The sequence below is a fragment of the Pipra filicauda genome, unplaced genomic scaffold (genome assembly GCF_003945595.2).
Source record: "Pipra filicauda isolate LSUMZ 115617 unplaced genomic scaffold, ASM394559v2 scaffold39_size4671491_pilon, whole genome shotgun sequence".
In the NCBI taxonomy this organism is placed as follows: Eukaryota; Metazoa; Chordata; class Aves; order Passeriformes; family Pipridae; genus Pipra; species Pipra filicauda.
In genome coordinates this window covers 4,653,312-4,669,442 of record NW_024104531.1, presented here as the reverse complement: position 1 = coordinate 4,669,442, position 16,131 = coordinate 4,653,312, and the positions used below count along the sequence as shown (strand labels likewise).

Here is a 16,131-nt window from a genome sequence, read left to right as displayed (position 1 = left end):
TGTATCAGAAAATCCAAATGTTCACAAAGGTAGCATTCTTATCTTCAGAGACACAGAGCTCCTTTCAGTTCCACAGATAGATCTCAGCCACATGGTAACTGTTTGCTGACATTTGATTTCCTTCATTCTCCATAGACTTGAGGGCATTAAAGGCACTATCTCTCCAAACTAGACCGCTACAGAATCACATGAAGGTTTGCTTTTTGAAACTGCAGGCCAGTTCAAACCCTATATTAAGGTTTATAAAGTATAAAGCAAATGGAGTACCTTGCAGCATATCCAGTTTTTGCAATATGTTGCTGCATTTTGGAATTTAACTGTTGCAGGGTATCAAAAATGAATGTGAAACATTTGCACGGGGAGGGGGGAAAGGAGATTGTATTTAATACCCCATGTGTATTTCTGCTGATGACAATTTTTTTAAATCTCATAATATAATTCAGCTTGAATAACTGTTTATTTTAAAAAGACTAAAATAGAATAAACACTTATGTTTCAGAACATACTATTTTTAAAAGCTGTCTCACATTGCTAGGAAAATTATCAGAATCACTTTTTACTGTATCATGTATTCTACACATACTACGTGTGCGGTCACTTCTTCTGTAAACAAAAGAGAGTGAGAGAAGCATGCTGTGCTCTGCAACATTCCACAGCAACGTTCCTTTTTGGTTTAGTATTATGGAAATATATTGTTCAAACTGCCCTTGTAATAGTTTCCTCTCGTGTATGAGAATAACAGTCAGGCTAGAAACCATAAAGAGGGAGATTTCTTGGAGAAGAAAAGATTTCTTTCATGTATCCATTAGTTGTTATCATATCAGCCATGTATCTGGCATTTGGGTGTTGCCGTCCAAGCATATCATGAATCACAGTCAGGGCTTTGCCAGTGCTGGCAGGTGGTTTGCAAACATATGCCTTGATGTGCTCAACTTGTACTTCCTGCCCACAACCCTCATAGTCAAACCTGTCTCCAATACCGTGTGGGCCATCATTAGCCATCTAGGAATATGCAGGAAAGCAAAAATGAAAACCAGTTGTTATTTGAAGTAACAACTGTGATTATGAATCATTATCTTCATGCAATCCCCCCAGTCCCCTCCAGACACCTAACACCCACTTGGTAGTGCAAGGTTGGAAGAGAAACTGCAGGTGTTTATTGTAAATAGGCTGTTGACACATTCATTCCAAAAGTATTCATGAATTTCTGGTTAGTCAGCACAACCCATGAGTGTGGAAAGGCCAGAAGAAGGGGTTATGTCAGTCTACCGTTCCTAGCTTTGTGCCTGGAGCAATCCAGCATGTGATAACTACATTTCCATGTGAGTCCTCTCACACTGTGTTACATAACTATTCCTCTCATGTGGTCTTACAGTTCCTCCTCATAGGCAGACACCTCGTAACCTCTTGCTGTTTCTCCTGGGGGACAACACTGTCAGCATGGTGCTTTTCTGACTACTGTTCCCCTAAAGTTTTCTTTCTGTATGTCCCCTTTCCCTTCATCCTTAGGGAATCCAAAGCCGTGCTGCCTACATGCACTTTGCTGGTCCCTTGTATCCACTGTTGTGTACAAGACTTTTCCAGGGAGTCCATCATTAATTGGTATCTCTAAAGGTTCTAATAAACCAACTCAAAGAAGGTAAATCAGCAGAAGGTTTCCCTGCAAGTTACCTACGATGTAATCTGAACTGAGAGTGGTTAGAAGAACAGAGAGATATACCACTGTTGTGCATGTAACACACCCTCATACATCACAGATACATAACTTCTCCAGAGGTGTATATTTTAAATGACAAACTGGAAACTATTCCATTTCTTCTCAAGTGAAGGAGGTTTTCTGAAGAGTATGTGACCTAAGAGGTCGTCTCACAAGAGTCCCTCAAGTTCAGTATAATTTTTTGTTCCTTTCAACAGGAGACAGGCCACTGTACCACCTTTTTAAACCAAACTAATATTTAGTGTCCCTTTCTCTTTCCCCTCCACAGGCAGTAGATGGTCATATACAGAGCATTTTTTCTATCCTAGTCTGAGAAGCCATTTAACCTCACTCTGCTCCCACTCTTAACTGATCAAAATGAAACTGTTTGCTTATTAACATGAACTGGTCTCTTTTCCCGTGTAAGTGTATGCACTGGAACAATATTCCTTGGTCTGGCTGGTCCCCTCACTAAAGTGAAATGCAGAACGATGGCAATAAAAATCGAATGCACTCTTCAATGCTTAACTGTTTTTTGTTAGGAATATATTTTAACCATTTATCCCTTTCTAGATATTCTAACTAATTCAAATAGATGTCAAATAAAACCTTTAATACACTTCCAGCACTCTCTCCCCTCTTCAATTTCTCTGCTACATTGTAACACAGTAAATGGTATTAAAAACAGTTTCAAGACTTCATCTATCACACAAACCCTCTCTATAAAATTAAACCGAATGGCGAAACAATTTGGGTAAGACCCAGTTTAGACAGAGTCTGATCTGTGGACTTCTAACACTGCCAGCCACAGCACAAAAGCATGTGGGCTGCTCTCTCACCCAGAGTGGTGAGCCTGGGGCAACAGGATCAACACAGAAATAGGTCGCAAGATCCAAAACAGCTCTAGTTTGGAACACTTCTGTGCCTTCTCCTTCATCCATTTATTTATTTTTCCTGTTGCTCATCAGCCCTTGTCCAGTTTCTTCTGTAGCATGTCTTCAAGGTGGCAACTCCCCATTTTCTCTTTCAGAAAGCTCTGATCCTCAGTCATAGAAATGCCAGACACAAAAATAGAAAAAACAGTCTCCACAATACTCCATACTGTAGTAGAGGCTTCTCCTACCTCTAGTGAGCACTGGCAATGCTTGGATGGCAGAAGTTCAGATTTACTAGTTACTATTTACTAGTTGTTGAATACTACTTGTTCAGTGATAAATATTTGGACTTCCCCTCTCAACTGAGTTTTAGTTTGCTGAGTCATTTTAAAGTGATTTTGCACTATTTGGTCAATCAATTTTAACAGAGAATTGCAAGGAAATTAACTCAGCGTTTTGGAACTAATACTATTTACCATGATTAAAATTCATTTAAACAGCTTAATATAACTCTATTTATACTTGTTTATATAAGAAAAAAAGATCTTACAATGAGTAAGCATAAACAGAATACCTCTGGGGTAAAATTTACGTCATCCTTCTTTCAACTCACTGGCTTGTCAAGTTCTAATGATATCTTAAGGCAATTCGATTTTGCTGTGTACAGGAGATAAATTGATAAATATTCAGTAGAGCCAAATAAAATGCAGGGTGTGGCAATGTTGTATGACAACGAGTGTTTTCTCTGAATAACTCCTAGGGAGGAGGTGACATTCCACCTTTTATCACAACCCGGCGAGCAACCTTGTTGCTCGCAGAGACAGCATTGAAGAGCTTTGCTTGCTACAGCTTCTCACTTACTAGGAAGCCAGGTTTCCTTTGACACTGGTGTACCTTTACTGCAGGATTTGACAGGGACCATTCAGAGTGTTGATTACTGTAATTAGAGCCAAAATACCCAGAAGTCTTCATGCGAATCAAGGAGAGGGGCCCCATCTTGTGGACATTTCCTGGAGTGAGTATGATCTGGCTGTGAAGCTGTTGACCACAGTGCTGTTTATGCAGTGCTGAAAGAGTAGCTGTAATAGCCAGCTGCACCAGCATCTCATCTAAACTAGTTATGTCTGGGCTGAGAAGTCAAGGGTTATGTTAAAAATCTGCCTCATTTCCCTCTCTCAAGGCAAACAATCCTCCCATTTCTTCAGGTGTGAAGAATCCTGCCTCAATGCAGGTTTTAGAAACCTGAAGGGAAGTTTCACCTACTTCCTGCAAACCCCTTGCCCACACACTGAAGAGAGGGAGCGAATGCTGAGTGCAGGGGGAGGTGATCTGAGATGAGGTCAGGGCATCCACCACGGTCAACCAACCAAGCCCAGGAACAATTTATCGGGGGCTCCAGAAGCAATGGCACACATGGCCACATGCTGTGAGCAGCAGGAGAGCCTGGATGCCCAGAAAGGCTGGAGACACCCTGTGCCAACTCTAATGACCAAGGGCTGAGTACATTTGGAGAGGAATACAGGCAGGCTTTCACATCTCTTCTATAAAAGTTGTTTACACAACCTGCAGCTGCATCCCACACATACTATCCCACACCTACAACCTGGCTCCTTAGCTTCACCTAAGGAGGCTCCCAACTGAACACTTATTTTTAAGAACCTGTGTAGTGTTTGAGAAAACAGATAGGAAAAAGCTGTTGTACATGCAGTGTGTGTTTCTAGCCCACTTCAAACAACTGGCATTTTTCACTGCAGGACAAGCTACAGCAGACACTTGCTTTCAAAGTTCTCTTGAATTCCTATTTTCATGATTACATGCTTGCCCCTTATCTCATGTATGACATGATGTATGATGCTGCTTTCACAAACCCATGATACTTGGATAATTTTTCTGAGGTCATGCAGGCAGAGGAGTGGTGCCAAGGACCTGAAGCTCTCCTTGGACTATGTGGGAATGTTGTGGGATTGGGATCTGGATGTCTGGCTGCACAAGATACAGCTAATGACCTGGTACAGCCATTTGGGGACATGGGCTAACAGAGACTTGTACAGAGAACACCTGGTCAGATCGGCCATGGGGATTTTGGAGATTAGAGGATGTTTGAGGTCGAAGGCACACCTGGAAGTCACCTTGCCCAATCTCCTACCATGGATCAGGACAAGATCACACCACTCAAAGCTTCACTCACCCTAAAGGGTTTTTAAACTCCCTGAAGAGGGAGATTCCACCACTTCTATTGGCAGGTTACTCCAGAGCATGGTAGTGAAACATCTTTCCCTCCTCAAAACTCCATGTTTCTCCAAAGTCCTGCTGCTTCCTCGCCTTTCCCTATGCCCTTCCACCCTTCCGACACGACCGCCTTCACCACCACCGTTGAGGGCGAAGGCGGGGGCAGCTCCCCAGCCCAGCCTTGCCCCACTCCCACTTCCCAGCGTCTTTCTCGTCAAGTCGGGCCCCGTGGCTGCCTGGATCTGGGGTGGGAAGAGCTCTCTGCAGCAGTCGGTGCCTGCCCGCAGGTAACTCTCTCCCACTGGACACAAAGCGCCCTGCGCTCCTGGTACACACAGGAGCTGGGGGTGCGGCCCTGGCCTCCTGCGGGACAGGTGAGGGCTGCAGGTGAGAATGATGGTGGTCCTGGATCGGTAGCACTTCTTCATTTCCACCCCAGTGCCGCCTGAAACCTGGTCTAGAGTTGTAAAGCACATCCAGGGAAGTATTAAAAAAAAGCATCTAAACCAAAACCAAAACACACATACTTTTCATTTATTCTTCTTGATGTCAGAGGAAACTCATTTCAGCAGGTCACTGCGTGGAGCAGGACGCTGAGTTGCAGAGCATGGGGCTGCTGCTGACAGCTTTGCAGATGCACATCACCCCAGCAAGAAGGCCAGGCACCAAGATACCCGTGTGCTCCCAAACGGCATCTCCCTTGGCTCTGACACAACACTTGTGTTTTCCATTTCAAGTTTCACTCTCTCTGGCTATGGAACATCCTCCGTCACCATGTCCATAGCCATGCCTCCATCAACACGGCTGCCCAGAAGATGAAGACAGACATGCTGACTGGGCATACAGACACTGTCTGGCACAGCTGAGAGCTGAGTAACAAGCAGTGTGTACAGTGCCTCATGGCTTCTCTCCTCACAGCAGTACTGTTTACATACTCAGTCTGTTGAGGTATGTAGACAACCACCATGCCGTGACCATATAGTTACACTGATAGGACAGCAGTGTGTGAAACTGCCAGACATGCCTGATACCAAAGGGAAAATAATATTAATGTAGATGGCTAGCCTTAATTTATGGCAACATGAACAAGGCAACAGGATGAGAAGCTGTTGTAGACAATAAAAAGGGACATGGGTTCCTTAGAGAATCTCTGAGTAAACACTACTTGCCAAGTCATTACTAAGGCAATTTAAAAAAAAAAAAAAGCACAGCAGGTCAACAAAACTGAAGCCAGTGTGGTAAGAGTTAATGGGCATGCTTATTTTTGTTTATCCATTATGTAGTTGGAAGGATGTAAGGGTGATAAAGAACAAGGGATATAATGTGAAGCAAACAATATAACCAGGACTGAGTGGGGGTACCTGTTTGTCAGCCCTGATCACCACAGTTTGAACCAGGACAACAAATCCACTGTTTCCACAGGTTCATAGAATAGAATACAGAATAGAACATGCTGAGTTGAAAGGGACCTATCAGGATTAGGGACTAGTTATATTTTTCCTTGACATTCATGAAGAAATACTGTCCTGTTTAATATCTTTATTGATGATTTAGATGAGGGGATTGAGTCCATCATCAGCAAATTTGCTGATGACACCAAACTGGGAGGGAGTGTCGACCTGCTGGAAGGCAGGAGGGCTCTGCAGAGGGATCTGGATAGACTTGAGAGATGGGCTGATTCCAATGGGATGAAGTTGAATAAAGCCAAGTGCCGGGTCCTGCACTTTGGCCACAACAACCCCCTGCAGCGCTACAGGCTGGGCACAGAGTGGCGGGAAAGCAGCCAGGCAGAAAGGGACCTGGGGGTACTAATTGACAGGAAGCTCAACATGAGCCAACAGTGTGCCCAGGTGGCCAAGAAGGCCAATGGGATCTTGTCCTGTATCAAAATAGCGTGGCCAGCAGGAGCAGGGAAGTGATCCTTCCCCTGTACTCTGCGTTGGTGAGGCCACACCTTGAGTATTGTGTTCAGTTCTGGGCCCCTCAGTTCAGAAAGGATATTGAGGTGCTGGAGCGGGTCCAGAGAAGAGCAACAACGCTGGTGAAGGGACTGGAGCATAAGTCCTATGGGGAGAGGCTGAGGGAGCTGGGGTTGTTTAGCCTGGAGAAGAGGAGGCTCAGAGGTGACCTCATCACCGTCTATAACTACCTGAAGGGAAGTTCTAGCCAGGTGGGGGTTGGTCTCTTCTCCAGGCACTCAGCAATAGGACAAGGGGGCATGGGCTTAAGCTCCGCCAGGGGAAATTTAAGTTGGATATCAGGAGAAAATTCTTTACAGAGAGAGTAATCGGGCATTGGAATGGGCTGCCCAGAGAGGTGGTGGATTCACCATCCCTGGAGATTTTTAAACGCAGATTGGACGTGGCACTGAGTGCCATGATCTAGTAAATGGACTGGATTTGGACCAAGGGTTGGACTCGATGATCTCGGAGGTCTTTTCCAACCCAATCGATTCTATGATTTTCTATGATTCTATACTAGAAGTACCCTTCTTAATATTGCCAAGGTAATACTTGGAGAGTGCCACCTAACAACATCATTCCTTCCTAACTCTTTAATATAGCCAAGTGTTTGTTTCACACGTGGGAAATTCTGCCCAGGATAGCAGTGTAACTGAGACAAATGCTTTGTAGATAATAAAAGAAAATGTCTGTATGCAAAACCAGGGTGCTTGCATGTTAACACCTATGGCCACCAATCATCATACCAAAACAAAGCCTGAAATTACTCAAGTACATTGAAATTACTCAAGTCATGCTCACTATCAAAGACAAGTGGATAAACAGTATCATTACTATCAAGGTCATAATGCAAAATAATTAAGTAAATAGGAAGCAAGGTAAATTCAAACAATTTTTAATGCCTAATCATTCATTAGTCCAACTTTGATTTCAAAATCTTCTGTAAATATTGTAAAAAATAATTTAAAACTATAAATTAAAATGTACCTATTTTAGTTTGTGACAACTTTCAACATACTTTTTCTTTGACTGTTTTCTTCTCTCAATTAAATCACTCACTGATCTTGAAGCCTATCAATCCCTTCTGCTATTGTCAAACAAACATTTTGATCCAATCAATCATATCCTTTCTAGCTTCTTCAATATAAGGTTTATCATCAGGTTTCATATCTTCTGGCTTCAGTTGTGCAAAACCATGAACTTGTCCAGGATAAACTTTAATTTTATATGGAACTTTACAATACTGTTTCAACTTCTCCTCCAATAAGAAGATCTGTAAAAGAAAGTGGTTTTCCATTACATTGTCGTTTCTCGTAGAAAAAACCCTCTTTGGGATGTAAGACTGAAACTATTTTTTTTTATAAGTATTGGTGAGTCTAAGAACCTCAACAGTTACAGCAAAGATGGTCTGGTAAATCTCATTGTCACAAAGGAACTGGTGCATTTCTATTCAGATTTTTAGGCTTGTCATCTATACATCTAAGCTCTGATCTTAAGAGAACATATTCCATAAACCTCAGTGACCATCAGTCCAAAACATTTTGATAGGTTTAGTAACAGAGTTTAAGAAAACACAGAGGGTTTTTTTTTTTAGTTTGCTTTACAAAAAGACACTGTTCCTGCACAATCTTTTGGTAATAAGTACATGCAAAGTACTAATCACATGTTTATGTACACATATACATCTGCAGACACGTTCTTGTGCTTATTTGTATTAAAAAGTTAGAAAATAGGAGAATGAACACTTATTTTGCCTCAAAAACTTAATCTTGCCCATTTTGTAGATTAGAGAGATTTCTGTAATTTATTTCATGTTCTTTCTTTTTTTTTTATCCTTGTCACTGAAGAAAAAGAATTTATTCACAGAAGAGGGCACCAGTTTCCTACACATGTATTTATCCAGCCTCTCAGATATGCTTACGGTAGGGGTTATATCAGAACATAGATGGCTAGATGGCGACCAAGAGTCAAAAGAGAGGCCACAAATTGTTATCATCTCAGTTAAAATCCACACCTGGTCTTCCCATACAGTTCATTTTTTTCTTCTTATGCCAAAAGCAATTGGTCATTGGCCCCCATCATCAGAAAGTTCAGTTCCGAAGCTGAAATTACTTTTTTTTCCTCCGAGTAGCTTAACTACCTGATTTCTCATCCACAGCAGTAGTATCTCAAGGTTTTGAGATGCTCAGCTCATACCAGTTGGATCTCCCTGCCCAGTTTCACACCTTGCTTATCTAGCCATTTGGAGATTGATGATTTGTCTTTACTGCATTTCTCACCTCAAAAAAGAAGCTTTGAATAACCTAAGCAAGATATATGGGAAGCTGAAATACAAACAAAACAATCTAGACTGTCTAATTTTTTGTATCTGCAAATGGTTTCTAAAAAGGATTTTTGTGTGGGATAAATGAATTATCAGAAAAGTAGTATTTCCAGTACAAAAGTTTACCTGATCCAAAGCAATGGTGTGGTCTTTCTCACCAAAAATGAAAAATGTCGGATTTAGTAAATTGTATCTTTCTTCAGAGTCTCTAATTATTCCTATAATGTTTTGAGAAACAGTCTGTTAGTGAGGTTAACAGTCTTGCAAGATAAATGGCAAATTAAAAGACAAAGTTGCTATTAAGGTTTACTCATTAGGTACACTACTTAGATCAATACAGTTTATATTTGGATGGAGAAAAAGCATTTGGAAAATATATTTTGTTGCTCTCCAAGCATTAAAATAAGATTAGAAAATTTTTGTGCAAAAGAAAACAATTTTTTTCTTGTCTACAGTATTAAAATTTTTATACAAATACAGCATATTGCTGAAATAACCATAATTAAAATCTGCAACTCACCTTTGAGTTTTTACAGAAATTGCTACAAAGCAATAACTACAGTTACAAACTATGCACAGTCATGAGAACCCAAGTAAGTTTTCATGTGTTCTACACTACCATAGAGGGACACCCCAGCGGTTAATTGAGGATTTTTCAGCATCAAGTGATGTACTGCCATTCCACCCCAGGAAAACCCAACGATACCAATCTTCTTTGCACCGCATTGTTCCTTTAGATACTTCAAGACAACATCAGCTTCCCTAAGACATATAAACAAAAGTAAACTAAGGACTCTATTGCAGAAGCAATATTTGACAATTTAAGAAGAAAATTACAAGAGTTACATGATATTGTTTTCTGTGCTGCACCTCCAATCATTTAATACAGGGATTACTTTAAAAAATCACATTTCAGCCTAGAACAGCGTCTTCTATTATTAAATGAGAGTTAAATTAGTAAATTCTAATTCTATTATTAAATGAGAGTTAAATTAGTAAATTTTTAATTCAACCACTTTGTCTAGGAGAGGACAACTAAAGACAAGACATATCTGCAAGCAGAACAACATCTTGCATTATGGACTGTAGGAATAGATAAGCTTCACTGTACTATCTCTACAGGGTCCACCTATTTAGATAAAGATTTATCCTGGCTATGTCATTCCTGTTGCATGAGTTAATACTAAAATATCCTACCAAGCCCACATGCAACAATGTTATACTAAAGTAGCAATTACTCAAAAGTACACTGTCAGTATCTATAATGTTTAAAAAAACAAGTTTTACATGAAGTATAATGAAAAAAAATGAAAATTATTTTCAACGCAGACAAAAGCAAGTCAATTTTTTTAAAAAAATCCTGACTTCTTAAGCCTCAATAGTTTAATCTTCTTCATTATCTACAGAGTTTGAAATAAAGTTTAAATGCAGATTGCATAAGCTAAAAACTATATTTTCAAACAGTAGGTATATCATCACAGGTTTGGTTAGCCTGACCAAAAAAAAAACATTATGAGAGTGACATGAAGAGGAGATTGTGCCCTAGGCCTGTGGCCAGGCTTTTTCAGATTTGGCTTGTATGGAAGGGTACTAAGAAAGTCATGGGTGTGTTGAATTCCAAGTTTTCTGGCAGAGCAGTGGATCCAAACCAGCGGGGATCCTCAAAAGTGAATACTGAAAAGACAGCACAGGCATGACCTGAGATCTCCATTTTTTATGGCAGTGCCCACATATCTGCTCACTCTTTGGAGCAGAATTTTTTTGTAGTTGTTAGTCATTTGCCTTTTCAAAAACATCTGACACAGCTTCTGCAACTTATTGTCAAAAACATAAGTGAGAGATATTGAAGTCAGGCTGTCACTGCTGGGATGTCTGGAATGGGTCAGAAGAATACTTGTGCCTTACAAGGTGGTAGGTGAGTAAAAGGATGTCACTGCCTACTGTCATCTTCTGAAGTTTTGAGCTGTGGTGATAGATGCTGAAGAAAGCAATGTCTCCCCGTAACTCAGAGAAGCCTTGTTACAGGCACTGCTAGGCTGTACAGACAGTGGTCCCTCTATTTCACACAGAGAAAAACAGTATAGTTGATCAGATGCATCTTGGGTTTTGGGCAATCTTGCAAAATTTTGTGTAGTGCTGCTCAGGAGAATATCATCTGTACCTATCATAATCTACAAGGCAGAAAGCAAGATGGGCAAGTGACAGCCAGCAGATAACATCAGCAATTATAGAAGTGTTTTTCTTGTTATCTTGAGGAACTGGGGGCAGAATCAGCACTTGTGGAAGAGAGTGCTGGGTATTTCATAGCTTGTGAAACACTGGGAGGCTGTGTGGCCAGTATAACATAGTTAGAAAAGGGCCCAGGAAAACAAGATGGGGACAACAAGCAGAGTGATGGGCAGAGCAGATGATTCTTTTCAAATCCCAGCCAAGACAGTGCCTGGACTCACAGAAGAATCACCCAGAATTAGCAATTGTGTTTGTGCAGCCAGCTTGCCCTGCTGTGAGATGCCATTCTAACATTTCATACAAATTCCCCTTGTTTGCTGGATGCTTTTTAAAGTTCTAGTATAAATATGTATCTTACTTGTCTACTTTCATAGGATCGTGATCTTTCATCCAGTCAGCAAAGTCAGCCCAGTGATCAGTAGATTTCCAGGGTTCTGTTCCCTTGAAGAAGTCTGGGCAGATGGCTCTGTGTGAGACATAGAATGAAGTCAATTTTCATATCCAGTTGGGGAGAATCTGTGAATGTCTAAATGTCTCCTAATGTCTTCCACTCCAGAGTGCACTTCTACATGGCTACTATCTGAATTATGTTTTACTCATACTTTTCTGACAATCAGCAGAGCTAAAATTATATGTCTTTGTATGGAAAAAAACCACCAAACCACGAATAAATGCTCATTGTTTCCTTAGACACACAATGCAAAAGTAAAGGAAGTAAGCTACCCTCTTCATTCTATATAAACACATATATATCTCTTCACTATTAAAAGATAAAGCAAATGTTCAAAAGGTTTGGTTCTGAAAAGCTTATACAACTGAAAATAGATACCAGCGTTTATCTTTTGATCACCTACACTGCTACATAAGCACAAACACTGGCATTTCATGACTCCTTGTGGCGTTGTGCTCAGGTAGCCACTTAATGGGTCAGTTTTAGTAGCTTTGGTGGCTTTGTGGAAATGTTTTGTCCCTTTCCTTTTTTATTCACTCAGCCTGAAAAGGCATGGTTGCCCTATGCCTATGCAAAACATCACATGCCATGCCTAGCTTTGGGCCTGGTGATCTATTAATGCATTTAAGAGAAAGACAGGAAAGAAAGTTGCTTACAAATATCCATGACCGGCAATCAAATCGACTATGTATCTAATATCTGGGAACTGCCATCCAAATACATCATGAACCACAATCACAGCTTTGTCCGTGAAAAAAGACGGTCTACAAACATATGCCTTAAGGTACTCAATTTGTACTTCATGTCCAAGGCACCCATAGTGAGATCTGTCTCCAGTATTATATAGAAAAGGATCAGCCATTTGAAAACCTGGGAAAAAAAAAAAAAAAGACAGCAAGAAAGTAAAACTAATTTGTTAAAACAAATAATTAAGGGCAAATAAAGGCAAACACGATCTGCAGAAAGTAGTTTAGTAGCTTCTGTAAATAACATTGACATCCTTGTCTGAAAGGACAAAGTAAAAAAAAGCAAAAGTAATGTTCCAGTGCAGAATGGCTCCTAGTCCATTGTGTGTTATTAAGCTGAGAATGAAGAGAAATACCAAAATCAAAGTTATAAAATAACTTACAAATAAACTCTGCATGTTGGTCTTGATAATCATGTCACATTTGTTCTGCTCCCATGTGGCTCTGTCAGCACTGGTGGGATGCTGTACAGCTTCAGATGTCACTCTCTCCCCGGGCATGGGGCCATTGTGGGGACTCCATGTGTGTTTCTCTGAATTATTTGTAAGACCACAGCACTCAACTGCTACATTAAAGTATAGTGCTCAGTGCTTCTCTCGGTGCTGGTGCCTGCTAGCTAACCTGTGCTTCTGTAGCAGCATCACAGCTGGTCCGGGAGCAGATGTATTGGATGCAGTTATGGAAGAACTGCAGTATGGATTTGTGAACTAGATTCCCATGTGTTGGGCCTCTATGCCCTTGAAAGGGATTGCGAGAAAACAAGCATATATGCAAAGCTCATTCAGAATGTGTGAGAGCATTTGGCTTTTTCCCTTCTCCAAAAGTAGCAATTACAGACAATGAACCAGTAGATGTGCTAGACAGATTAAAGTCAAAAGCTGTTCTGACTCTCTGTGTCAGGAGCTTGGAATGGACTCTGTGCAAAAAGTAGATTGTGATCCTGTAATTAAAACTGGTGTTACAATGCCTCTATACAAGGTATCCAATTAAGTCTGCAGGGCCAATGTTAATAGTAGCATTTCCTAGTCATGTACTGACTTTGAAACTGTCCTTGGGGATGCAGTACACATGCTTATACATTATGACTATCTCTGCTTCATCATTTCTACATCAGCCTATTATACGGTTTTGGGTTGTAACATGTACTTCATAAAACTATCTAGTCTTCATGGAAGTACAGCAAATTCTGTTAAAAATGTATGCCTTCCTCAGCTCTCCATTAACTACAATAGCAGAGGGCTAGATTTCACAGTCTAATGGGATATTTTGCCAAGGCAGTACAGACACATTTGGAACCATGGTGCAGACAGACTGAAGAACAGAGAACTGATGCCAAAGAGACTTACTGCTTTCTTATGCCTTACACAGCACTTCCCAGTTTGCGTGATTCACACAGGCTCAATAACAGCATCCAGATTTTATGTTCATTTAGACTGCTTTATACCCAAGACAATCAGCCTTCCCAATGTATAGTCCAGAGACACTGGTCTTCCCCATCCTCTCCCAACCCTGGGGCTGCTGTCACCAGATCTGGCAGGGCCAGCACTGAGTCTGAGCAAATACACTTGGCTGCAACCATAACCCCTGGCTGATAGCGTGGTGGAGAGATACAGGAACTGGGCAGACGTGGCTTTTCTGCTAGAATTAAGCTGCTTCAGGTATAGCCATTAGGTGGATCATCTCTCATCATGAGTAATCCCCTGCGCTGATATCTGACAACCGATTACATGTGTTAATTTTCTCCCACCTTTCTCAACGTCTGAATGTCAAGGTTGGTGCTAAAAAGCATGAAGCAGCCTGATCTTCAGGACTAATACCTCCACTGTTTTGGCATCATGTGAAAGAGGAAGTTGTAACACACATGGGGGAGTATCTCCCAGTTTAAGGTAGCCATAATGCTTGAAATGCCTGAAAATGCTTGAGAGAGAGGTCTGATCACGCAAAAATACTTCCTACCTCTCTTTTTATAACCTAAGATGAATGAGCTTGTTGAAGTGCAAGAGGTTGCCTGGAGAAACCACAGGCACACCCAAAGATAGCTAACACTACTGGCTTCTGAGATGGCAGCCACAGGCTTACTCCACTGAGGTCTTTTGTTCAGAACCCGTGATATCCCCTTCAAGGAAGTAGTGTTTAGGAGGCATTAAGCATATAAGGTACTTGTGAAACAGCCTATTCCCTATCTATTGGTTGCTTCTCAGAAACCATTTCTTTGGCCTGTATTGACTGAGGCCCAGCCAGCTGGCTCTCCTCCAGACACCAGGCTGCAGAGAACGTTAGTAAATAGTCAACCACACCTGAACTGCTTAGAAGTTTGATGGGATCCTGTTCAGTCAGAAGCTTTATTTGCTCCCGCCTGCTTTGTCCCACGCAATGTGGTGTGGCAAAGCAACAAGCCAGGATATTTCCTACCTATCCTGTCTCACCTCATTCCCTCTTCCCATCAATTCCAGCCACTACACTTTTCCTTTTCCTGCTTTCCCCATGGCACGGTTCCAAGCAGGTAGCATCCTGACTTTATGCCCCGTGCCTCATCACTGAACTCCAGCACAGAGGAGATGCAGGGCCTGGTGGGAACAGGGGGAAAACTGACTGCTGGTAACAGAGAAAAAAGACAGATTGATGAATCTGATGTCATCCTACTGCTCCTTAAGGGTCTTTTTGTAGCTTCTCCTTCTCAACAATGGTCCTGCTCTTCCTCGGGTGTCTTGATACCATTCAGCTTTTGTGCAAATAACATAAAAACCAAAGGAAGTTATTTACACAAGGCAAAGGTGGGCTCCTTTGGGTAGTAGAACAGACACAAACTACTATATTTCTAGGGAGCAACTAATTACATGGTTAAATTCTGCTGAGTCTTAATTTTCAATATGAAAAAACAAATCCCTATTTGGAAAATGAGGTTAAAAATCTTTTTAAAAACAATCAGGTTAAACAGAGGCAAAGATATTTCTCAGGATAATCTCCACTTCTCAGAAGGTGAGTATGAGCACATGATCTCAGAGCACTGTGCTGTTTGGCAGAACCTTGGACAATGATGCCAAGATGTGACATCTCTGCCCTTTTCCTGAGTCGAGCGATAACATTCTAATCTACAGTAGTATTTTATTTCAATGCTAAGTGCTCAATGGACCAAAAAAAGAAAAGAATGGAAATTCATTACCATAAGGGCAAAAAAAATTATTATAGTCCTTTGATGTGAACTTGCTACTGATGAACATAAATTACCCATGTCCTCAGAACTATCACTGTGCCACAGCTTGTAGCAAGGACTCAAAGTTAAATCCAGTCTTTCCCAAAGTTGACAGCCTTTATCTTTACCTTTTCCACCCCTTGCTACTAGTCTTTGTGCAATTTTTTTACTAAAACCAAAGTAATAGTATCTCCAAAGGAGTGGGTTTTGCTGAATTTTTCATGCCTTTTCAAAGAGCTATATCTTATTGCTTGACAAATTCAGATTTTCCCATTCAGCACAGGTAAAAGTAATTATCCTTTTCTTCTTCCAACTCAGTCTGTATGGACTGGTTTGCCATCACATACCTGGAGTACAGGATCCTGTTTTAGCCCAGCTTGCTTCTTCTGCTCAGTGAGACACCACCTAGATTTCTCTAAACACAAAAA

At 41.1% G+C, this 16,131-nt stretch overlaps 1 protein-coding gene across 1 annotated transcript; it reads right to left on the bottom strand.

The window, feature by feature from the left end:
- Positions 1 to 7,854: 7,854 nt before the first annotated feature.
- On the bottom strand, positions 7,855 to 15,926 carry LOC113989561 (carboxymethylenebutenolidase homolog). Its single transcript, XM_027724290.2, has 6 exons — positions 15,892 to 15,926; positions 12,421 to 12,600; positions 11,672 to 11,779; positions 9,704 to 9,846; positions 9,211 to 9,302; positions 7,855 to 8,034 (listed from the first exon to the last, which is right to left on the bottom strand). Exons 1-6 carry the CDS (start codon positions 15,924 to 15,926, stop codon positions 7,855 to 7,857), a joined length of 738 nt encoding a protein of 245 aa, XP_027580091.1.
- Positions 15,927 to 16,131: the final 205 nt, after the last annotated feature.